Source organism: Pseudophryne corroboree, chromosome 1 (genome assembly GCF_028390025.1).
Source record: "Pseudophryne corroboree isolate aPseCor3 chromosome 1, aPseCor3.hap2, whole genome shotgun sequence".
NCBI lineage: Eukaryota > Metazoa > Chordata > Amphibia > Anura > Myobatrachidae > Pseudophryne > Pseudophryne corroboree.
The window spans coordinates 731,920,630-731,946,918 of record NC_086444.1 but is presented as its reverse complement, the minus strand read 5'-3'; the positions used below and the strand labels follow the sequence as shown (position 1 = coordinate 731,946,918).

Sequence of the window (26,289 nt, the reverse complement as noted above, 5' to 3'; positions counted from 1 at the left end):
AGTGGCCTGGAGCTTAAATTTATGAAGGGCCTATTGTGCGCCACCACAGGGGGTATGATCAATGCGTGCCTCAGTCATTGGGGTATCTATAATGGGTGCAGGGGGCCCACACTGCACCCATGTTTACTTATTTACTTTCCGAAGTCCCACGTCAGTGCTGTTGTAAGGGTGTGGTCTGCACAGGGTATGTGGCCTATGGCATGGGATTTGATTAGCAGATTAGCATCTACTGTTCCTTCAAAACCTCATTCTACAACATCCCTTTCTACTTACATAAAAAGAGTAACGAACAAAGCAGTGGCGGAACTACCGCCAGTGCAGGCAGTGCCTTGCACTGGGGCCCGTCACTGTCCAGGGGCCCAAAGCATGTAATGAGTCAAATTGACTCATTACATGCCACTGTGTGCTGCAGGCAACCGCCACCCGCAGCCGCCCGCCGAGGAAAGGAGAAGAGCGCAGCGGCACGGGGGAGAAGGTGGAGGAGGGAGCCGCAGCAGCACTGTGTAATTGGTGCGGGCGCAGCTGCTGCTGTTGTCCCTCTGCTTCACCATAGGCTGCCCTCCGCCGCTGTGAATGCTGGGAAGCGCATCCCAGCATTCACAGCGGCGGAGAACAGCCTATGGTGAAGCAGAGGGACAGCAGCAGCAGCAGCGCCTCCACCAATTACACAGTGCTGCTGCGGCTCCCTCCTCCACCTCCCTCCTCCTCCTTCTCCCCTGCCCGGGATCTCTGCAGAAGCTGCACCGAGGAGCCTGAGCCAGCGGAGAGAGTAAGTATAATTCTTATTCTTTCTTTCTTTCTTTCTTTCTTTCTTTCTTTCTTTCTTTCTTTCTGTGTAAAAAGAGGGGTGCGGTCTGCTTTAATGTGTAAAAAGGGGGACGCTGTCTGCCGTAATGTATAAAAAAGGGGACGCTGTCTGCCGTAATGTGTAAAAAAGGGGACTCTGTCTGCCGTAATGTGTAAAAAGGGGACGCTGTCTGCCGTAATGTGTAAAAAAGGGGGAAGCTGTCTGCCGTAATGTGTAAAAAAGGGGACGCTGTTTGCCGTAATGTGTAAAAAAGGGGACGCTGTCTGCCGTAATGTGTAAAAAGGGGGACACTGTCTGCTGTAATGTATAAAAAAGGGGCGCTGTCTGCCGTAATGTGTAAAAAGGGAGACGCTGTCTGCAGTAATGTGTAAAAATGGGGACGCTGTCTGCCATGATGTATATAAAAGGGGACGCTGTCTGCCGTAATGTGTAAAAAGGGGGACGCTGTCTGCCGTAATGTGTAAAAAGGAGGACGCTGTCTGCTGTAATGTATAAAAAAGGGCACGCTGTCTGCCATAATGTGTAAAAATGGGACACTGTCTGCCGTAATGTGTAAAAAGGGGCTCTACCTGGTGTAGTGGTGCTACCGTGCGGCGTAATTTGAATAATGGAGACTACTGTGCACCGTTATAGGAATTGGTATTATTTTGTGGCCACACCCCTTTCCCATGAAGCCACACCCCTATTTTTTTGGGAGTGGGGACCCAAAGCATTTTGTCACACATGGGCCCACCGCTCGCTAGTTCCGCCACTGGAGCACAGGGAAATGAACAAAGGGAAACACCCATACACATATACAAGGTTGCCATAATTCAACTTTTGTAGGGAGACTAATTAGGACATGGGAAGCAGGATTTTGTGGGAAAAACATGTTTGTGCAAAAAACTCACAGACACATAGAAAACAAATAAAGAATTATAATTATTCAAATCTTCGGTCAGTAGCAGTGCTCTTCCAGGGGGAGCATACCTTCTTTAGAGTCACTGCATGACATACTGTACCTTCTTCATAGGCTCAGGCTACAGAGCAATGCATTAAACATGAAAACAGATACATCTAAGCACCACAAAGAGATAAAAGTCTGTGTAAATTTTGTAAAGTATTTAAGCCTCTTGGGCCTAATTCTGAGTTGATCGCAGCAGCAATTTTGTTAGCATTTGGGCAAAACCATGTGCACTGCAGGGGGGCAGATATAACTTGTGCAGAGAGAGTTAGATTTGGGTGGGGTGTATTCAAACTGAAATCTAAATTGCAGTGTAAAAATAAAGCAGCCAGTATTTACCCTGCACATGTTATATCTGCCCCCCCCCCTGCAGTGCACATGGTTTTGTCCAACTGCTAACAAACTTGCTGCTGCGATCAACTCAGAATTACCCCCTTTGTTGCCACTGTGGCCGATAGTGCTGGGAACAGGGGGCTAGTACCAGTAAAATTTGTTATCCTGAAAAGTGAAGGATACATGTGTGTGTGTGTGTGTGTGTGTGTGTCAGCAGGCTTTATGCCCAGGGCGCCGCTGTCCTGAGAGTGCCGCCGCCGTGGCAAAAGCCGCCCGCTACTGCCGGTGCCGTGCAGCACGCCTGACGTCATCGCGCACCGCACAGCATAGTGGGAGCAGACGCTAGAGGTCATAATTGACTTCTAGTGTCTGTGCAGTGTGCGGCGCTATGGGAGAGACGTCATGACATCTTTCCCATAGATCCAAGGAGCGGCAGCCGGAGACTGAGGACAACAGCGGTTGGGAAGCAGGAGCGGGGCTGGTGAGTATTTTTTTTATTATTTTTTTAAGCGCCGCTACTAGGGGCACAGCAACAGGGAGCACATCTACTGAGGGCACAGCAACAGGGAGCACATCTACTGAGGGCACAGCAACAGGGAGCACATCTACTGAGGGCACAGCAACAGGGGCACAACTACTGAGGGCACAGCAACAGGGGGCAAAACTACAGGGGCACAGCAACGGGGTTAAACAATAGGGGCACAGCAACAGGGTAAAACTACAGGGGCACAGCAACAGGGGGTAAAACTACAGGGGCACAGCAACAGGGGGTAAAACTACAGGGGCACAGCAACAGGGGGTAAAACTACAGGGGCACAACTACTGAGGGCACAGCAACAGGGGGCAAAACTACAGGGGCACAACTACTGAGGATACAGCAACAGGGGCACAACTACTGAGGGCACAGCAACAGGGGGCAAAGCAACAGGGGACAAAACTACAGGGGCACAACTACTGAGGGCACAGCAACAGGGGCACAACTACTGAGGGCACAGCAGCAGGGGGGCAAAACTACTGAGGGCACAGCAACAGGGGGCAAAGCAACAGGGGACAAAACTACAGGGGCACAACTACTGAGGGCACAGCAACAGGGGCACAGCAACAGGGGACAAAACTACAGGGGCACAACTACTGAGGGCACAGCAACAGGGGCACAACTACTGAGGGCACAGCAACAGGGGACAAAACTACAGGGGCACAACTATTGAGGGCACAGCAACAGGGGCACAACTACTGATGGCACAGCAACAGGGCGCAAAACTACAGGGGTACAACTACTGAGGGGAAAGCAACAGGGGACAAAACTACAGGGGCACAACTACTGAGGGCACAGCAACAGGGGGCAAAACTACAGGGGCACAACTACTGAGTCACAGCTAAAGGGGGTAAAACTACAGGGGCACAACTACTCAGGGCACAGCTACAGGGGGCAAATCTACTGGGAGCACAGCTACAGGGGGCACAACTGGCCACGCCCCTTCCCCATGAAGCCACGCCCCTATTTATTCCACGCGCCGACGTAGGCGCGCACAAACCCTTTTTTACCTGTTCGGGGGGCGCCAAAGGAAACGTTCGCCCTGGGCCCCACAAGGTCTAGAACCAGCCCTGGTGTGTGTATGTGTGTGTGTGTGTGTGTGTGTGTGTGTGTGTGTGTGTGTGTGTGTTGGGGGGGTGTCATCTAACACTGGTAGCTCTATACATCTGTCCGCAACAACCATGACAGTGCATTATATTATCAGTGAAGTCGCTGAAACACACTGTAAAACATTGCATTTTACACCAAGAAATGAGCTCAGAGCAACCAGTATAACGAATTGGAGAGACAACAGCTCCTGTCTTCTTCAGACACACCATTTATTATCTGCACACGGGTACTTAATAGTTTAAATCAAGTTCGTTATGATTTACCGGCGGTCAGGATCACAGCAGTCAGGAGACCAATGCCGGAATGCTGACGCCGGAATGCCGGCAGCAAGCAGAGCGAGTCTTCTTACGTGTCTCGCTGTGCTTGTCATGCATCGGGCCCGGTGGCAATTCCCCCTCGGGTGGTGGTCCACGGTCAGGATTCCGACCGACGGCATTTCAATGGCTGTTGGGATTCTGGCATCAGTATCCTGAATGCCGGGATCACGACAGCCGGTAAATTAACTGCATCCCGTTTAAATCACACTACATACAGGGCCTGATTCAGGTTACTACATAAACCTGATGGTGGCAGAACTGCACATGTGCAGAATGAGTCCTCTGTGATCGCTCGCAGTCCCCAAGGGGCAGCAACTGGGATTGTTCTACAAAATGGGAACATATCGCCCCCATTTTGTAGGTGTGCCAAGGCCAGGGTCTGCATCTTTAGACTAGAGATGTGCACCGTAAATTTTTCGGGTTTGGTGTTTTGGTTTTGGATTCGGTTCCGCGGCCGTGTTTTGGATTCGGACGCGTTTTGCCAAAACCTCCCTGAAAATTTTTTGTCGGATTCGGGTGTGTTTTGGATTCGGGTGTTTTTTTTTACAAAAAACCCTCAAAAACAGCTTAAATCATAGAATTTGGGGGTCATTTTGATCCCATAGTATTATTAACCTCAATAACCATAATTTACACTCATTTTCAGTCTATTCTGAACACCTCACACCTCACAATATTATTTTTAGTCATAAAATTTGCACCGAGGTCGCTGGATGGCTAAGCTAAGTGACACAAGTGGCCAACACAAACACCTGGCCCATCTAGGAGTGACACTGCAGTGTCAGACAGGATGGCAATTCAAAAAAATAGTCCCCAAACAGCACATGATGCAAAGAAAAAAAGAGGCGCACCAAGGTCGCTGTGTGACTAAGCTAAGCAACACAAGTGGCCGACACAAACACCTGGCCCATCTAGGAGTGGCACTGCAGTGTCAGACAGGATGGCACTTCAAAAAAATAGTCCCCAAACAGCACATGATGCAAAGAAAAAAAGAGGCGCTCCAAGGTCGCTGTGTGACTAAGCTAAGCGACACAAGTGGCCGACACAAACACCTGGCCCATCTAGGAGTGGCACTGCAGTGTCAGACAGGATGGCACTTCAAAAAAATTGTCCCCAAACAGCACATGATGCAAAGAAAAAAAGAGACGCACCAGGGTCGCTGTGTGACTAAGCTAAGCGACACAAGTGGCCGACACAAACACCTGGCCCATCTAGGAGTGGCACTGCAGTGTCAGGCAGGATGGCACTTCAAAAAAATAGTCCCAAACAGCACATGATGCAAAGAAAAAAAGAGGCGCACCAAGGTCGCTGTGTGACTAAGCTAAGCGACACAAGTGGCCGACACAAACACCTGGCCCATCTAGGAGTGGCACTGCAGTGTCAGACAGGATGGCACTTCAAAAAAATTGTCCCCAAACAGCACATGATGCAAAGAAAAAAAGAGACGCACCAAGGTCGCTGGATGACTAAGCTAAGCGACACAAGTGGCCAACACAAACACCTGGCCCATCTAGGAGTGGCACTGCAGTGTCAGGCAGGATGGCACTTCAAAAAAATAGTCCCCAAACAGCACATGATGCAAAGAAAAAAAGAGGCGCACCAAGGTCGCTGTGTGACTAAGCTAAGCGACACAAGTGGCCGACACAAACACCTGGCCCATCCAGGAGTGGCACTGCAGTGTCAGACAGGATGGCACTTCAAAAAAATTGTCCCCAAACAGCAAATGATGCAAAGAAAAAAAGAGGCACACCAAGGTCGCTGTGTGACTAAGCTGAGCGACACAAGTGGCCGACACAAACACCTGGCCCATCTAGGAGTGGCACTGCAGTGTCAGACAGGATGGCACTTCAAAAAAATTGTCCCCAAACAGCACATGATGCAAAGAAAAAAAGAGGCGCACCAAGGTCGCTGTGTGACTAAGCTAAGCGACACAAGTGGCCGACACAAACACCTGGCCCATCTAGGAGTGGCACTGCAGTGTCAGACAGGATGGCACTTAAAAAAATAGTCCCCAAACAGCACATGATGCAAAGAAAAATGAAAGAAAAAAGAGGTGCAAGATGGAATTGTCCTTGGGCCCTCCCACCCACCCTTATGTTGTATAAACAGGACATGCACACTTTAATGAACCCATCATTTCAGCGACAGGGTCTGCTACACGACTGTGACTGAAATGACCGGTTTGTTTGGGCCCCCACCAAAAAAGAAGCAATCAATCTCTCCTTGCACAAACTGGCTCTACAGAGGCTAGATGTCCACCTCATCATCATCCTCCGATTCCTCACCCCTTTTACTGTGTACATCCCCCTCCTCACAGATTATTAATTCGTCCCCACTGGAATCCACCATCTCAGATCCCTGTGTACTTTCTGGAGGCAATTGCTGGTGAATGTCTCCACAGAGGAATTGATTATAATTCATTTTGATGAACATCATCTTCTCCACATTTTCTGGAAGTAACCTCGTACGCCGATTGCTGACAAGGTGAGCGGCTGCACTAAACACTATTTCGGAGTACACACTGGAGGGAGGGCAACTTAGGTAGAATAAAGCCAGTTTGTGCAAGGGCCTCCAAATTACCTCTTTTTCCTGCCAGTATACGTATGGACTGTCTGACGTGCCTACTTGGATGCGGTCACTCATATAATCCTCCACCATTCTTTCAATGGTGACAGAATCATATGCAGTGACAGTATACGACATGTCAGTAATCGTTGGCAGGTCCTCCAGTCCGGACCAGTTGTCAGCACTCGCTCCAGACAGCTCTGCATCACCGCCAGCGGGTGGGCTCAGAATCCTTAGCCTTTTCCTCGCACCCCCAGTTACGGGAGAATGTGAAGGAGGAGCTGTTGACAGGTCACGTTCCACTTGACTTGACAATTTTCTCACCAGCAGGTCTTTGAACCTCTGCAGACTTGTGTCTGCTGGAAAGAGAGATACAACGTAGGTTTTAAATCTAGGATCGAGCACGGTGGCCAAAATGTAGTGCTCTGATTTCAACAGATTGACCACCCGTGAATCCTGGTTAAGCGAATTAAGGGCTCCATCCACAAGTCCCACATGCCTAGCGGAATCGCTCTGTTTTAGCTCCTCCTTCAATGTCTCCAGCTTCTTCTGCAAAAGCCTGATGAGGGGAATGACCTGACTCAGGCTGGCAGTGTCTGAACTGACTTCACATGTGGCAAGTTCAAAGGGTTGCAGAACCTTGCACAACGTTGAAATCATTCTCCACTGCACTTGAGTCAGGTGCATTCCCCCTCCTTTGCCTATATCGTGGGCAGATGTATAGGCTTGAATGGCCTTTTGCTGCTCCTCCATCCTCTGAAGCATATAGAGGGTTGAATTCCACCTCGTTACCACCTCTTGCTTCAGATGATGGCAGGGCAGGTTCAGATGATGGCAGGGCAGGGCACGCAGTGGCTGAATGCCGAAAGTGGCCCGCAATTCTTCGGGCCACCGACAGCATCTCTTGCACGCCCCTCTCGTTTTTTAAATAATTCTGCATCACCAAATTCAATGTATGTGCAAAACATGGGACGTGCTGGAATTTGCCCAGATGTAATGCACGCACAATATTGGTGGCGTTGTCCGATGTCACAAATCCCCAGGAGAGTCCAATTGGGGTAAGCCATTCTGCGATGATGTTCCTCAGTTTCCGTAAGAGGTTGTCAGCTGTGTGCCTCTTATGGAAAGCGGTGATACAAAGCGTAGCCTGCCTAGGAACGAGTTGGCATTTGCGAGATGCTGCTACTGGTGCCGCCGCTGCTGTTCTTGCTGCGGGAGGCAATACATCTACCCAGTGGGCTGTCACAGTCATATAGTCCTGAGTCTGCCCTGCTCCACTTGTCCACATGTCCGTGGTTAAGTGGACATTGGGTACAACTGCATTTTTTAAGACACTGGTGACTCTTTTTCTGACGTCTGTGTACATTTTCGGTATCGCCTGCCTAGAGAAATGGAACCTAGATGGTATTTGGTACCGGGGACACAGTACCTCAATCAAGTCTCTTGTTGCCTGTGAATTAACGGTGGATACCGGAAACACGTTTCTCACCACCCAGGCTGACAATACCTGAGTTATCCGCTTTGCAGCAGGATGACTGCTGTGATATTTCATCTTCCTCGCAAAGGACTGTTGGACAGTCAATTGCTTACTGGAAGTAGTACAAGTGGTCTTCCGACTTCCCCTCTGGGATGACAATCGACTCACAGCAGCAACAACAGCAGCGCCAGCAGCAGTAGGCGTTACACTCAAGGATGCATCGGAGGAGTCCCAGGCAGGAGAGGACTCGTCAGACTTGCCAGTGACATGGCCTGCAGGACTATTGGCTTTCCTGTGTAAGGTGGAAATTGACACTGAGGGAGTTGGTGGTGTGGTTTGCAGGAGCTTGGTTACAAGAGGAAGGGATTTAGTGGTCAGCGGACTGCTTCCGCTGTCATCCAAAGTTTTTGAACTTGTCACTGACTTCTGATGAATGCGGTCCAGGTGACGTATAAGGGAGGATGTTCCTAGGTGGTTAACGTCCTTACCCCTACTTATTACAGCTTGACAAAGGCAACACACGGCTTGACACCTGTTGTCCGCATTTGTGTTGAAATAATTCCACACCGAAGAGGTGATTTTTTTTGTATTTTGACCAGGCATGTCAATGGCCATATTCGTCCCACGGACAACACGTGTCTCCCCGGGTGCCTGACTTAAACAAACCACCTCACCATCAGAATCCTCCTTGTCAATTTCCTCCCCAGCGCCAGCAACACCCATATCCTCATCCTGGTGTACTTCAACAGTGACATCTTCAATTTGACTATCAGGAACTGGACTGCGGGTGCTCCTTCCAGCACTTGCAGGGGGCGTGCAAATGGTGGAAGGCGCAAGCTCTTCCCGTCCAGTGTTGGGAAGGTCAGGCATCGCAACCGACACAATTGGACTCTCCTTGGGGATTTGTGATTTAGAAGAACGCACAGTGCTTTTGCCAGCTTAAGTCTTTTCATTTTTCTAGCGAGAGGATGAGTGCTTCCATCCTCATGTGAATCTGAACCACTAGCCATGAACATAGGCCAGGGCCTCAGCTGTTCCTTGCCACTCCGTGTCGTAAATGGCATATTGGCAAGTTTACGCTTCTCCTCAGACGCTTTCAATTTTGATTTTTGGGTCATTTTACTGAACTTTTGTTTTTTGGATTTTACATGCTCTCTACTATGACATTGGGCATCGGCCTTGGCAGATGACGTTAATGGCATTTCATCGTCTCGGCCATGACTAGTGGCAGCAGCTTCAGCACGAGGTGGAAGTGGATCTTGATCTTTCCCTATTTTAACCTCCACATTTTTGTTCTCCATTTTTTAATGTGTGGAATTATATGCCAGTATCAATAGCAATGGTCTACTACTATATATACTGCGCACAACTGAAATGCACCACAGGTATGGATGGATAGAATACTTGACGACACAGAGGTAGGTAGAGCAGTGGCCTTCCGTACCGTACTGCTATATATACTGGTGGTCACTGTCAGCAAACTGCAAAACTAAAATGCACCACAGGTATAGAATCTAGATGGATAGTATACTTGACGACACAGAGGTAGGTAGAGCAGTGGCCTTCCGTACCGTACTGCTATATATACTGGTGGTCACTGTCAGCAAACTGCAAAACTAAAATGCACCACAGGTATAGAATCTAGATGGATAGTATACTTGATGACACAGAGGTAGGTAGAGCAGTGGCCTTCCATACCGTACTGCTATATATATACTGGTGGTCACTGTCAGCAAACTGCAAAACTAAAATGCACCACAGGTATAGAATCTAGATGGATAGTATACTTGACGACACAGAGGTAGGTAGAGCAGTGGCCTTCCGTACCGTACTGCTATATATACTGGTGGTCACTGTCAGCAAAACTCTGCACTGTACTCCTATATAATACTGCTGGTCCCCAGTCCCCACAATAAAGCAGTGTGAGCACAGATATATGCAGCACACTGAACACAGATATGGAGCGTTTTTCAGGCAGAGAACGGATAAAACCGGTGGTCACTGATCAGCAAAACTCTGCACTGTACTCCTCCTATATAATACTGGTGGTCCCCAGTCCCCACAATAAAGCAGTGTGAGCACAGATATATGCAGCACACTGAGCACAGATATGGAGCGTTTTTCAGGCAGAGAACGGATAAAACTGGTGGTCACTGATCAGCAAAACTCTGCACTGTACTCCTCCTATATAATACAGCTGCTCCCCAGTCCCCACAATTAAGCAATAAGCACAAATATTTGCAGCAACATTAATAAACGGAGAGGACGCCAGCCACGTCCTCTCCCTAACATTTCCAATGCACGAGTGAAAATGGCGGCGACGCGCGGCTCCTTATATAGAATACGAATCTCGCGAGAATCCGACCGCGGGATGATGACGTTCGGGCGCGCTCGGGTTAACCGAGCCATACGGGAGAATCCGAGTATGCCTCAGACCCGTGTAAAATGGGTGAAGTTCAGGGGGGTTCGGTTTCCGAGGAACCGAATCCGCTCATCACTACTTTAGACACAGATTGCCTGTCCCTGACAGAGGAATTCTGATGGCCAGTCTGAGTAAGCTTCGTCTTACTCAAATGGGCAAGGGTTGCGATCATCCGATGCAGTGTCTTCAGACACCTCCTGCAGCATTAGCATATTACTGTAGTTGTACTGTATTGCACAGCCGCTTCCATGCAGCTGTGCAATATCGTACATCTCTAAATCAGGTCCACAGTTGCTAAATAACCTTAATCACACTGCACTAAATAACATAAATCAATCAATCAAATCAATACACAACTCCTATATTATATATATATATAATATTATATATTTGCTTAGTGTGGTGTCACACGAGCTCCATATTGCTGCTATAAGACACATGTTGATGTGTGGGACCCCGGGTACCCGCCAGGGGTTGCGAGCTGAAATGTGTGAAAAGTGATACAATAATGTGCCTAATTCAGACCTGATCGCAGCAGCAAATTTGTTCTCTAATAGGCAAAACCATGGGGGGTGATTCCAAGTTGATCGCAGCAGGATTTTTGTTAGCAAATGGGCAAAACCATGTGCATTGCAGGGGGGGCAGATGTAACATTTGCAGAGAGAGTTAGATTTGGGTGGGTTATATTGTCCTCTGCAGGGTAAAATACTGGCTGCTTTATTTTTACACTGCAATTTAGATTTCAGTTTGAACACACCCCACCCAAATCTAACTCTCTCTGCACATATTATACATTATGGGGGTCATTCCGAGTTGTTCGCTCGCAAGCTGCTTTTAGCAGCTTTGCACACGCTAAGCCGCCGCCTAATGGGAGTGAATCTTAGCTTCTTAAAATTGCGAACGAAAGATTCGCAATATTGCGATAAGACATCTCTGTGCAGTTTCTGAGTAACTCGAAACTTACTGTGCCAGTGCGATCAGTTCAGTGATTGTCGTTCCTGTTTTGACGTCACAAACACACCCAGCGTTCGCCCAGACACTCCTCCGTTTCTTCAGACACTCCCGCATTTTTCCCAGAAACGGCAGCGTTTTTTCACACACTCCCATAAAACGGCCAGTTTCCGCCCAGAAACACCCACTTCCTGTCAATCACATTACGATCACCAGAACGAAGAAAAAACCGTGTGTAAAATTCCTAACTGCATAGCAAATTTACTTGGCGCAGTCGCAGTGCGGACATTGCGCATGGGCACTAAGCGGAAAAATCGCTGCGATGCAAAGAAATTTACAGAGCGAACAACTCGGAATGACCGCCTATATCTGCCCCCCCCCCCCTGCAGTGCACATGGGGGGTCATTCCGAGTGGTTCGCTCATTGACGATTTTTGCAACGGAGCGATTAAGGCAAAAATGCGCATGCGCATGGTTCGCAGTGCGCATGCGGTTAGTATTTTAACACAAAACTTAGTAGATTTACTCACGCCCGAACGAAGATTTTTCATCGTTGAAGTGATCGTAGTGTGATTGACAGGAAGTGGGTGTTTCTGGGCGGAAACTGGACGTTTTCTGGGAGTGTGCGGAAAAACGCAGGCGTGCCAGGATAAAACGCGGGAGTGTCTGGAGAAACGGGGGAGTGGCTGGCCGAACGCTGGGCGTGTTTGTGACGTCAAACCAGGAACGAAACTGACTGAACTGATCGCTATTTGTGAGTAAGTCTCGAGCTACCCAGAAACTGCTAAGAATTTTCTATTCGCAATTCTGCTAATCTTTTGTTCGCAATTCTGCTAAGCTAAGATACACTCCCAGAGGGCGGCGGCTTAGCGTGTGCAATGCTGCTAAAAGCAGCTAGCGAGCGAACAACTCGGAATCACCCCCATGGTTTTGCCCATTAGAGAAAAATGTTGCTGCTGCGATCAGGTCTGAATTAGGCCCCTTATATGCCCCATTGCACAAACCAGGAGCTTCAGGTGTCAGACACTGCACAAAGATGCTGCTCTCACCCTGGGACCCTCAGCTGTGCGGGAGTGCTAAACAGGTGTCGGTCCCCTCGTGCAGGAGTGCGCTAAAGGTTGTTGGTTCCTCAATCCCGGAGCAGGTTGTCTACATTCAGCAGTGCACTGTGCAGTCCTTTCCTGAGCAGCAGCAGCCATACAGCTCAGTTTCGATCACCTAGGCCGGCTGTACGGAGCAGCTGAGCTTGGCTCTTGTTGGGCGCAGTGGTGCGGCTGGCAGCATTTGTGTGATGGCACGGAGGAGGTGCAGAGAAACTGTGTGCCTTCATTGACAACATTACAATGCCCGGTATTTAAACCCTGAGTGGCAGGGGGAGGGGGGTGGTTGGGAATCAGTGCATTGCAATTTGAGTCCACAGAATCTCAGGCAGCCATAATTTGGAGGAAAAAATTCTGTCTCTAGCTGCACAAATCCTGTGAGCAGTGGGCCTATTTTGATTGGGCGCCTGGAGCTGCAGCTCCACCAGCCCCATTGTTAGTACGGCCCTGCACATACTGACTTCAGTATGTGCAAAGCTGTTGGAACAAAAGGACGGATTCTGAGTTGGGAATAAAGTAAAAGGTGTGCAACTCTGGACATTCCCCCCTCCGCTGGGTAAAGGACTACCTCCTCCACCCCTTGCTCTGGGACACAGACTGCTCACCTGGGCCACCCAGGTATGCAGTCTATGCCCTGGAGGGTGGGGATGGGGGAGGGGGGGGGGGGATAGGCCATAATGCAGCAGAAGGGGGAAGCCCCAGAATGGCACCCTGTGTCGGCTCCTGTGAACGCCTATGTGTGCAAATACTTACTTTCTTTGCATGTGTGGTAAATATTGGCTGCTTTTGCATGTACTGTAGCTCACAAATGCTGAAAAATCGACCCAATCCGCATTGCGATTATTGATTACATTGCATGGATGTATGAATAATCGCATGCAGGGACAGAGCTTGCAGGTAAGCTGTGTCCCTGCGATGCCTCTACGCAGCACTATAATGGTATTTTTTGTGAAAAATACCCCGAGTGTGTGCTGCTCATGCGCCGGTTTACAGCGTCAGATGATCTGTGTCACAGTGCAAGAGCTGGAGATTCAATGACCGGAGCAGGAGGAGAGCACTGGAGGACTGATCACTAGGGAATGTTAGTATATAAAAAATTATTATTATTATTATTATTATTATTATTACTACACAGTGAACTGCTTTAGCTGATCACCAGAACCAGGTCCCCGCACCTCTGTGATCACACCAGCTGAAGCTATCACAGGGTTCACTTTGGCATTTTTTTAACAAGTTTATTTTTAATTCTGCTGGACTGCATATCATATTATATGTATGGGAAATGCAATGTGGTTACTAAAAAATAATAATAATAGAATTAAAGTGTTTGGAGCAGTTTTTCATGAAAACTGCTCCAAAAGCCCTTTAATACATTCAAGTGAAACTAAAATAATGTGAAAAGGGTGTGAAAACACCCTTTTCACATTATTTTAGTAAAAAAAAAAGGTTAATAAATATGCCCCTGAATCTCTCTGAACATGTTACATTGTGCTCCACCTGCAGCGCAATTTGGGGGTAATTCAGACCTGAGCGCTGCTGTGCATTTTCGCACAGCGGGCAATCATGTCTGTACTGCACATGCGTATGCAACGCAATGCGCAGGCGTGATGGATCGCCACAACGGGGATCGCCGGTCAGCGACAGGTTTGTGCGAAGGATCCATTTGCATGGGCGTTCGCAAGAAGATTGACAGGAAGAAGGCGTTTGTGGGTGACGACTGAGCGTTTTCAGGGAGTGTCAGGAAAAATGCAGGCGGGACCAAGCGTTTGAAGGAGGGTGTCTGACGTCAAATCTGGCCCTGATCAGCCTGATGTGATCGCAGCGGCTGAGTAAGTCCTGGACTGTGCAGTGACTGCACAAAATCTGTTTGTACAGCTCTGTTACACATGCGATCACACACTTGCATAGCGAAAATACACTCCCCCTGCAGGCGGCGACTATCTGATTGCAGGGCTGCAAAAATCACTGCCTAGCGATCAGATCTGAATTACCGCCTAAGTCTTCACCAAGGTGCACAATTACTTGCTATTTCTTACTGCTTACACACATTTACTATTTTGAATGTTTACATATATATAACAGGGACGTACGGTGAGCTAAATGGCTCAGGAGGCACACAGTATATACCCAGACTATGTGCTCTAATGGTCAGCCAAGCCTTCTAGTGGCTTGCCACACCCCTTGTGGTGGCTAGTCTTAGACATGGGCCCCTACGACTGCTTAACTCTGGTGGGCCCCTTCATGCCCCAGTTTGACACGGCTAGTAAGGGTTTTGGCCCCCTAATATGTTTAAAGTAGAGATGAGCGGTTCGGATTTTAAGAAATCCAAACCACTCCGAACCTCTATCCGGGCAGTTGAGCCCAGTGCTCGGATCTGCCCAGGCTGCCTCATGCCCGGCCCGAGCCGAACAGATGAGTTTTGGCTTAGGCACCAATTTCAAAAGTCAATGGGGCTTTTGACGCCGATGCTGCCAACACCCCCTACACTGCCGACACAGCCAGCAGTACCAACTCCGTCAGCAACTCCGCAGAGAGGACACTGCCGGCACCCCGGCACTGAGGACACCACCATCACTGCTGACACGTCCAGCATCCCAGCAGTACGGACACCACTGGCAACTCCGCACAGAGGACACTGCCAACACTGCCGACACCTCTACAGTGAGGACACCTCTGGCATCCCCACACTGCCAACACAGCCATCAGTACCAACTCCGCCAGCAACTCCGCACTGAGGACACTGCCGGCACCCCCACACTGAGAACACCACGATCACTGCCAGCACCCCAGCAGTACGGACATCACCGGCAACCCCACACTGAGGACACTGCCAGCATTGCCAACACCCCTGCAGTAAGGATACCCCTGGCACCCCTGCACTGCCGACACAGCCAGCAGTACCAACACCACCAGCAACTCTGCAATGAGGACACCCCCATCACTGCCGACACCGCAGTTGGCAGTGACGGTGGTGTCCCGCACTGTATCCCACCAATTTATCCAGCACCAGGGAGTGCAGGCAGGGGAGGCAGTACTCTCCCTGATGTGACGCTGCTGTATACTCTAGCGGGAGCGGCGGTGGGTGACTTACGCTTGTGGCAGCCGGCCCAGGTAGGGGGGTTGGTAGCTGTCGGGCAGCCCCAGATCAAACAACGGGACCGGCTGCCGTCTTGTCACACCGCCAGGCCGATCCACCCCCTGCCTGCAAGTGCCGAGCACAGTACCCTCCCAAAATGGGGCAGCAGCAGTAGTGGGCATTGGCTCGGCAGTGGTAGGAGTAATCGGCGGGACTCAACAGACATTATGGCTGCAGTGCCTCACCAGCCACTGACCTCACCGCATGCCACTGTCCAGCACTGTATCCGACCCACACTGTATACAACCCACACTGTATCCGACCCGCATTGTATCCCACACTGTGCCCAACCTGCACTGTTTTCGACCTGCGCTGTATCCCACACTGTATCCAACCAGTAATATATATCCCGCACTGTATCTGACCCGCACTGTATCCAACTCACTCTGAATCTGACACGCACTGTATCTAACCCAAACTGTGTCTGAGTCGCACTGTGTCCCATCAGCAATGTATCCAGCACAGCATCCGATCCACACAGTGCACAACCCACACTCTGTCCGACCTGCATTGTATACCGCACTGTATCCAACCCACACTGTGTCCAATCTGCACTGTTTTCCGACCCACTCTCTATCCCACACTGTATCCAACCAGTATCATGCCCTGCACTGTATCTCACCCGCAGTGTATCTAACCCACTCTGTATCTGACCTGAACTGTATCCAACCCACACTGTATCTGACCCGAATTGTATCCTGCACTGTATCAAACCCAAACTGTATTCAACCTGCACTGTATTCCACACTGTATCCAACCAGTAATATATTCCGTACTGTATCCGACCCAGACTGTATCCAACCCACACTGTATACCACAGTTTAGCCAGCCAGCCTTTGGGCAATATTGGTGAAAATAATATTGTGAGCTGTGAGGTGGTTAAAATTAAGTGGAAATTACTGGCAATTAATGTTATTAAGGTTAATAATACTCTAGGAACAAAAAAAAGGGCCCAGATTAAGTGATTTTAGCTTTTTTGTCAATTTTTGAAAAAAATCCAAATTCAAATCCGAAGCCAGGCACGGTGGTTTGGCAAATCCAAATCCAAAGCTGGCTGGCGAATCAGAACCAAATCCAAATCCAGCAAAAATGGCCCGGCGCACATTCCTAGTTTATGGTTGGATTCAGCAACAAGAAAACATCAGTAGAAATAGCTGCAATTTGAATTTGCCAATCAGTACAAATGATCACCTCAAAGATGTGCTGAGAGCCTGGTATTGCCATACATTACAGACAGAATCTGTGTGGCATTCAAAAAGTACATCGAGCATCCCAGTTACCAAAAACCAATACAATACAAAGAGCAGCACCTGAAAAGTATGGATTTGGGGTTATCAGATGTTAAATAAATAGCAAGAATGTCTTCCTACTTTTATTACAGCAAATCCTTGCAAATTTGAAATTAAATTACAGATAAGTGTACACTTACAGACCCGTCATCTTGCACTACAGTCTCACATATTCTAATCTGCCATGGAACTTCAATTTAGTAAAAAAGACATAAAATAATGAAAGATAGATTAATTCATAATACATCACACTGCCCATTAGGTTTAATTATTCCTTCCCTCAGAACAATCAGTAAATACACTGTTAAAATATGGTGGTAGGCAGCAGTGTAATATTTCATTTATTAGCAAGTCTACAATGATTGATGTTGAAAATTACTGCAGAGCATAAGATTTATTTCTCTGACGTCCTAGTGGATGCTGGGACTCCGTAAGGACCATGGGGAATAGCGGCTCCGCAGGAGACAGGGCACAAGAATAAAAGCTTTAGGATCAGGTGGTGTGCACTGGCTCCTCCCCCTATGACCCTCCTCCAAGCCTCAGTTAGATTTTTGTGCCCGAACGAGAAGGGTGCAGGCTAGGTGGCTCTCCTGAGCTGCTTAGAATAAAAGTTTAATTTAGGTTTTTTATTTTCAGTGAGTCCTGCTGGCAACAGGCTCACTGCATCGTGGGACTAAGGGGAGAAGAAGCGAACTCACCTGCGTGCAGAGTGGATTGGGCTTCTTAGGCTACTGGACATTAGCTCCAGAGGGACGATCACAGGTACAGCCTGGATGGGTCACCGGAGCCGCGCCGCCGTCCCCCTTACAGAGCCAGAAGAGACGAAGAGGTCCGGTGAAATCGGCGGCAGAAGACAATCCTGTCTTCAGACTAAGGTAGCGCACAGCACCGCAGCTGTGCGCCATTGCTCTCAGCACACTTCACACTCCGGTCACTGAGGGTGCAGGGCGCTTGGGGGGGAGCGCCCTGAGACGCAATATAAATGATAATACCTTAGGTGGCAAAAGAATACATCACATATAGCTCCTGGGCTATATGGATGTATTTTAACCCCTGCCATTTTTACACAAAAGAGCGGGAGATAAGGACGTCGTGAAGGGGCGGAGCCTATCTCCTCAGCACACAAGCGCCATTTTCCCTCACAGTTCCGCTGGAAGGACGGCTCCCTGACTCTCCCCTGCAGTCCTGCTTCAGAATCAGGGTAAAAAAGAGAAGGGGGGGCACTATTGGCAGCAAATGACAATATAAACAGCAGCTATAAGGGAATAACACTTATATAAGGTTATCCCTGTATATATATATAGCGCTGGGTGTGTGCTGGCAGACTCTCCCTCTGTCTCTCCAAAGGGCTCGTGGGGTCCTGTCCTCTATCAGAGCATTCCCGGTGTGTGTGCTGTGTGTCGGTACGTGTGTGTCGACATGTATGAGGAGGAAAATGATGTGGAGGCGGAGCAATTGCCTGCGTTAGTGATGTCACCCCCTAGGGAGTCGACACCTGACTGGATGATCGTGTTCAAACAATTAAGTGATAATGTCAACACTTTGCAAAAAACTGTTGACGACATGAGACAGCCGGCAAATCAATTAGTGCCTGTCCAGGCGTCTCAGACACCGTCAGGGGCCCTAAAACGCCCGTTACCTCAGTGGGTCGACACAGACCCAGACACAGATACTGAGTCTAGTGTCGACGGTGATGAGTCGAACGTAATGTCCAGTAGGGCCACACGTTACATGATCACGGCAATGAAGGAAGCATTGCACATTTCTGACACTACAAATACCACTAAGAAGGTTATTATGTGGGGGGTGAAAAAACTACCAATAGTTTTTCCTGAGTCAGATGAATTGAATGAGGTATGTGATAAAGCGTGGGTTTCTCCCGACAAAAAACTGCTAATTTCTAATAAATTATTAGCACTATATCCTTTCCCATCAGAGGTTAGGACACGTTGGGAAACACCCCCTAGGGTAGATAAGGCGCTCACACGTTTATCTAAACAAGTAGCGTTACCGTCTCCTGATACGGCCACCCTCAAAGAACCAGCTGATAGAAGGCTGGAAAATATCCTAAAAAGTATATACACACATACTGGTGTTATACTGCGACCAGCAATCGCTTCAGCCTGGATGTGCAGTGCTGGAGTCGCGTTGTCGGATTCCCTGACTGAAAATATTGATACCCTGGATAGGGACAATATATTGTTAACTATAGAGCATTTGAAGGATGCATTACTATATATGCGTGATGCACAGAGGGATATTTGCACCCTGGCATCAAGAGTAAGTGCTATGTCCATCTCTGCCAGAAGAACGTTATGGACGCGTCAGTGGTCAGGGGATGCGGATTCCAAACGACATATGGAAGTATTGCCGTATAAAGGGGAGGAGTTATTTGGGGCTGGTCTTTCGGACCTGGTGGCCACGGCAACGGCTGGAAAGTCCACCTTCTTACCCCAGGTCACTTCACATCAACAGAAAAAGACACCGTCTTTTCAAACTCAGTCCTTTCGTTCCCATAAATACAAGCGAGCAAAAGGCCATTCCTTTCTGCCCCGGGGCAGAGGAAGGGGAAAAAGACTGCATCATGCAGCCGCTTCCCAGGATCAGATGCCTTCCCCTGCTTCTGCCAAGCCTTCAGCATGACGCTGGGGCTTTACAAGCAGACTCAGACTTGGTGGGGGCCCGTCTCAAGAATTTCAACGCGCAGTGGGCTCACTCGCAAGTGGATCCCTGGATTCTACAGGTAGTATCGCAGGGGTACAAACTGGAATTCGAGGCGTTTCCCCCTCGCCGGTTCCTGAAGTCTGCTCTGCCAAAGTCTCCCTCCGACAGGGAGGCAGTTCTGGAAGCCATTCACAAGCTGTATTCCCAGCAGGTGATAATCAAGGTACCCCTCCTACAACAAGGAAAGGGGTATTATTCCACGCTGTTTGTGGTACCGAAGCCGGGCGGCTCGGTGAGACCAATTTTAAATCTGAAATCCTTGAACACTTACATAAAAAGGTTCAAATTCAAGATGGAATCACTCAGAGCGGTGATAGCGAACCTGGAAGAAGGGGACTATATGGTGTCTCTGGACATCAAAGATGCTTATCTCCACGTCCCAATCTACCCTTCTCACCAAGGGTATCTCAGGTTTGTAGTACAAGACTGTCATTATCAGTTTCAGACGCTGCCGTTTGGGTTGTCCACGGCACCTCGGGTCTTTACCAAGGTAATGGCCGAAATGATGATTCTTCTTCGAAGAAAAGGCGTATTAATTATCCCTTACTTGGACGATCTCCTGATAAGGGCAAGGTCCAGGGAACAGTTAGAAGTCGGAGTAGCACTCTCAGATAGTGTTACGTCAGCACGGGTGGATCCTAAATATTCCAAAATCGCAGCTGATTCCAACGACACGTCTTCAGTTCCTAGGAATGATTCTGGACACAGTCCAGAAGAAGGTTTTTCTCCCGGAGGAGAAGGCCAAGGAGTTATCCGAGCTAGTCAGGAACCTCCTAAAACCAGCCCAGGTGTCAGTGCATCAGTGCACGAGGGTCCTGGGAAAAATGGTGGCTTCTTACGAAGCAATTCCATTCGGAAGATTCCATGCAAGAACGTTTCAGTGGGATCTACTGGACAAATGGTCCGGTTCGCATCTTCAGATGCAGCAGCGGATAACCCTGTCACCAAAGACAAGGGTGTCTCTCCTGTGGTGGTTGCAGAGTGCTCATCTTCTAGAGGGCCGCAGATTCGGCATTCAGGATTGGATCCTGGTGACCACGGATGCAAGCCTGAGAGGCTGGGGAGCAGTCACACAGGGAAAAAACTTCCAGGGCTTGTGGTCAAGCATGGAAACATCTCTTCATATAAACATTCTGGAACTACGGGCCATTTACAATGCCCTAAGTCAAGCGAAACCCCTGCTTCAGGGTCAGGCGGTATTGATCCAATCGGACAACATCACGTCAGTCGCCCACGTAAACAGACAGGGCGGCACGAGAAGCAGGAGGGCAATGGCAGAGGCTGCAAGGATTCTTCGCTGGGCGGAAAATCATGTGATAGCTCTGTCAGCAGTGTTCATTCCGGGAGTGGACAACTGGGAAGCAGACTTCCTCAGCAGACACGACCTTCACCCGGGAGAGTGGGGACTTCACCCAGAAGTCTTCCACCTGATTGTAAACCGTTGGGAAAAACCAAAGGTGGACATGATGGCGTCACGTCTAAACAAAAAACTAGACAGATATTGCGCCAGGTCAAGGGACCCTCAGGCAATAGCGGTGGACGCTCTGGTGACACCGTGGGTGTACCAGTCAGTGTATGTGTTCCCTCCTCTGCCTCTCATGCCAAAAGTACTGAGAATCATAAGAAGGAGAGGAGTAAGAACGATACTCGTGGTTCCGGATTGGCCAAGAAGGACTTGGTACCCGGAACTTCAGGAGATGCTCACGGAAGACCCGTGGCCTCTACCTCTAAGAAAGGACCTGCTCCAGCAGGGGCCTTGTCTGTTCCAAGACTTACCGCGGCTGCGTTTGACGGCATGGCGGTTGAACGCCGGATCCTGAAGGAAAAAGGCATTCCAGATGAAGTCATCCCTACCCTGGTCAAAGCCAGGAAGGATGTAACCGCAAAACATTATCACCGCATTTGGCGAAAATATGTTGCGTGGTGTGAGGCCAAGAAGGCCCCTACAGAGGAATTTCAACTGGGTCGTTTCCTCCATTTCCTGCAAACAGGACTGTCTATGGGCCTAAAATTAGGGTCCATTAAGGTTCAAATTTCGGCCCTGTCGATTTTCTTCCAGAAAGAACTGGCTTCAGTACCTGAAGTTCAGACATTTGTAAAAGGGGTACTGCATATACAACCTCCTTTTGTGCCTCCAGTGGCACCTTGGGATCTCAATGTTGTTTTGAGGTTCCTTAAGTCACATTGGTTTGAACCACTCACCACTGTGGACTTAAAATATCTCACATGGAAGGTGACGATGCTGTTAGCCCTGGCTTCAGCCAGGCGTGTGTCAGAATTGGCGGCTTTATCATATAAAAGCCCTTACTTAATTTTTCATTCTGACAGGGCAGAATTGAGGACTCGTCCTCAATTTCTCCCTAAGGTGGTTTCTGCTTATCACATGAACCAACCTATTGTGGTGCCTGCGGCTACTAGGGACTTGGAGGACTCCAAGTTACTTGACGTTGTCAGGGCCCTGAAAATATATGTTTCCAGGACGGCTGGAGTCAGAAAGTCTGACTCGCTGTTTATCCTGTATGCACCCAACAAGCTGGGTGCTCCTGCTTCTAAGCAGACTATTGCTCGTTGGATTTGTAGTACAATTCAGCTTGCACATTCTGTGGCAGGCCTGCCACAGCCAAAATCTGTAAAAGCCCATTCCACAAGGAAAGTGGGCTCATCTTGGGCGGCTGCCCGAGGGGTCTCGGCTTTACAACTTTGCCGAGCAGCTACTTGGTCAGGGGCAAACACGTTTGCTAAATTCTACAAATTTGATACCCTGGCTAAGGAGGACCTGGAGTTCTCTCATTCGGTGCTGCAGAGTCATCCGCACTCTCCCGCCCGTTTGGGAGCTTTGGTATAATCCCCATGGTCCTTACGGAGTCCCAGCATCCACTAGGACGTCAGAGAAAATAAGATTTTACTTACCGATAAATCTATTTCTCGTAGTCCGTAGTGGATGCTGGGCGCCCGTCCCAGTGCGGATTGTCTGCATTACTTGTACATAGTTATTGTTAACTAAATCGGGTTATTGTTGTTGTGAGCCATCTTTTCAGAGGCTCCTTCGTTGTTATCATACTGTTAACTGGGTTCAGATCACGAGTTGTACGGTGTGATTGGTGTGGCTGGTATGAGTCTTACCCGGGATTCAATATCCTTCCTTATTATGTACGCTCGTCCGGGCACAGTATCCTAACTGAGGCTTGGAGGAGGGTCATAGGGGGAGGAGCCAGTGCACACCACCTGATCCTAAAGCTTTTATTCTTGTGCCCTGTCTCCTGCGGAGCCGCTATTCCCCATGGTCCTTACGGAGTCCCAGCATCCACTACGGACTACGAGAAATAGATTTATCGGTAAGTAAAATCTTATTTTATTTTTAAATATATATGCATTTTTGTAAACAAATTACACACAATATACATACCTGTCCAATCACCTTCAATTACTGATGACCATGTAGTTGCCTTTTCAGCTTGATTAGAAGCTGTAACAGTTACACTGTAAGATGCTCCAGATATGCTTGAATGAAACCAATTCCTTTTTGTCTGATTGTGTACGGTTACATCAGGGCATGACAGTAAGGTAAGACTGATGTCATACTTCATATCACCTTGCTCTTCCGTACTCGGCTGGAAATATGAAATTGTGTAAAAGCATTTATGAATTAGTGTAAATATTAACTATGACAGTTAATATATGTAGATTATACATGTATTATTGCAAATGTTCATCATCAAGCAATAGGATTTGGACTCTACATCAGCTAGACAAATGGTTTCTATATTGTGCACTAGACACTAGAGGATGGGGACTGTATTATACAGTGGTCTCATTGGGTCACTATGATGGTACATTGTACAAAATGAAGTAATGTGATGGTATTAGGCAATATATGCTTTGGGATGACTGGCATCTCCAAGTAGTGTATGGCAGCAAATCCTGGTATCTCTGGCAATATAGGGGCAGATGTACTAATCCTTGGATAGTGTTAAAGTGGAGAGAAACGGTACCAACTTATAAGCACGTCTCATTTTTTCACACACAACCTGCAACATGACAGTTAGGAGCTAATTGGCTGGTACTTTATTTCTCTCCACTGTCCAAGGCTTTAGTACATCTGCTGCTTAGTCCTCTGCAAACATTATTATACAGCAGTGTGAATATTCTTATTTCAATTCTATGTATACAGGTATATTTGTAGGTTTGGTATACTGTGACTATAATGTAAGCCTAATCTTTCAGATACAATATAAATGTATGGAAACTATTATCTTCAGTAAATGGAAATTGGGGTTTATCCAGATATAGGTAATTTAACTATAACCTATGCCTAATACATAGTACATAACACATAAAATTAGCCCTATCTCTTCCCATGTTCATTAGCATATAGCTGTAAGGGCGTACAACTTGTGTTCCCACCCAAGGCACAATGCCAAGTAGTTGGCACTGTTGCTGCTTCAGTTGAATTATTTTCTGTCTTGTGTTATGACTGTTTTGTGGGGTTTTGCAAAGACGCAATAAGACTGTTTAGTATCTCTGGGCACACTTTTTACATAATAAGGTAAGTATATAGATTGTTATATGGTAAGTGTCATAGTGGGTAAGTGAAACTATATTTGTTCAAACTTAACTTTTATTAGAGGTATACAGACGAAAGTTTGTAAAATACACAAATACAAAAATGAATGGACTAAAACCGTATTAAATAAATTGCTCACTTCTATTCAATTTAATTATTCAGCGTCCTAGTGGGCACTGTCTATGTCAAACGTGAGTAACAATAACGAAGAGACTTTTATCAGAGCAAAAATTGTTATTTTTCTGTTCCCTTATCTAAAGTAATAAAGATATTGTATGCGTATTGGAGAAGAACAGAAATTGGGCTTTATGACTCAAAAGAATCTATGGGGTAACCAACTGAGTATCCATTCAGTGGTACCGCACCCATATTCCAAAGGATAGTAGAAGATAATGATAAGAACCAGTCACTTCTGCTTTTGCCCGTCTGTTGCCATTGAATGGGTAATGAGAGCGCGTATGCGCCAAAATAATCTGGTTATGAAGGAAGTACAGTACACTTCTGCTTTCCTGGGTAAGTATATAGGTTACTTACCCCCAGTACTACAGTACCAGGTATTCCCAGAGGGTCACCCTTTTTGGTACTGACCCAGCCCAACACTGCTTGGCTTCCAAGATCAGATGAGATCTGGCATGTCCAGTGTGGTATAACTGTAGAATTTTTTGGGGGGAAGTTTATTGCGTGTGCAACATTACCCAAATTGGATGAGAGAGTGTATTTGGAATAAAGGAGAAATTACTGAAAGTTAAGAGGAGTATAAAGACAATAATAAAAGTAAGTAAGATAAGTGTTACACTTCTGCTGTCCAAGTGGGTGCCTCTGTTGCTATAATGAGCATTGCAGAGGGCAACCCTCGATTATGGATGAGAGAGTGCATGAAAAGAAAGAGGGGGTAAGGAAAAAAAATTTTGGTCAAAAACAGGGCTGTTATATTGCCATGTATCATACTCAGAAAAGTAAAGAAAAAAAATCAGGGATACCATCCAAGTTGTCAACCTGGATGGAACTTCACTGACAGAGTATTGTATCCAAAAAGGTTATTGTATGATGTATCAATTTATGTAGTAACATTTATGACAACCCAGTGTTTTAATGTAGCACGGTGATCTACACGGCTTGAAACATCAGAAAATTGCATAAAGTCAACACTGTCAAGATGCATAGAGTGTCAACTACTGCGTAAATTATCCAATATCCCAACATAATAATCCCAACATCCAAGATGTGACATAGTAGCCTATATGACCTGAGACATTAAATGGTGTCAGAATATAAATCCAACATCAAGGATGTAGCACGGTGGCTTGTGTGGCTCAAGACATTAAATGATGTCAGAATGTCAATTGTTAAATCAGGACATATATAGCAAATCAATTGTATATGGCAAATCCTGTCCAAGGATATCACATAAAGATTATTCAATTTGACCCAACATCAAGGATGTACCATCTCGAGGCATTAAGTGATGTCAGAATATCAATTGTTAAATAAGGGCATGTATAACAAATATATAACAAATCCTGTCCGAGGGTATCATATAGCAGCTGCTGCACAGTGATATATGAACTTTGAAACCAGTTGCCCACATAAAAAATTGGATTAGCAGCTGTCTGTGTGCTGTAATATAATCATGTGGATCCCAATATACTGTGCTATTTTATACACGTATCAGAATCCAATGATAGAGATGGAGCCATCTTTATCTTGCCCATTAATAGGATTAATTGAGCCAGGGCAGTCAGACTTAATCCCCTGCTGTAATGACCTAATCACCTGATGTATTGTTCTCTCTGTATTGTATTGCAGCTGAGAACAATAGATGAATGGTTTATGCTAATAAACCATGATGTGCCTAGGCGCAGCAGAGAAGCCAAGATGAGCGAGGCTCCATCTGTATATACAACTTGAAACAAAAAGCTAGTGTCCGAAATTGGATTAGCAGCTGTCACTAGTAACTAGTGTCAAAAATTGAGTTAGCAGCTGTCTGCGTACTGATATAATCATATGATCCCAAAA

General features: G+C 47.5%; 1 protein-coding gene and 1 pseudogene across 1 annotated transcript in view; both read right to left on the bottom strand.

Annotated features, from left to right (window-relative positions):
* Positions 1–26,289, bottom strand: part of LOC135047596 (interleukin-31 receptor subunit alpha-like) — a 172,001-nt gene that overhangs the window by 113,692 nt on the left and 32,020 nt on the right. The window contains exon 4 of the mRNA XM_063955467.1: positions 23,116–23,320. Within this exon, the coding sequence (XP_063811537.1) occupies positions 23,116–23,320 (205 nt within the window). The remainder of the gene's footprint in view (positions 1–23,115; positions 23,321–26,289) is intronic.
* Positions 24,813–24,931, bottom strand: LOC134933278 (5S ribosomal RNA; annotated as a pseudogene).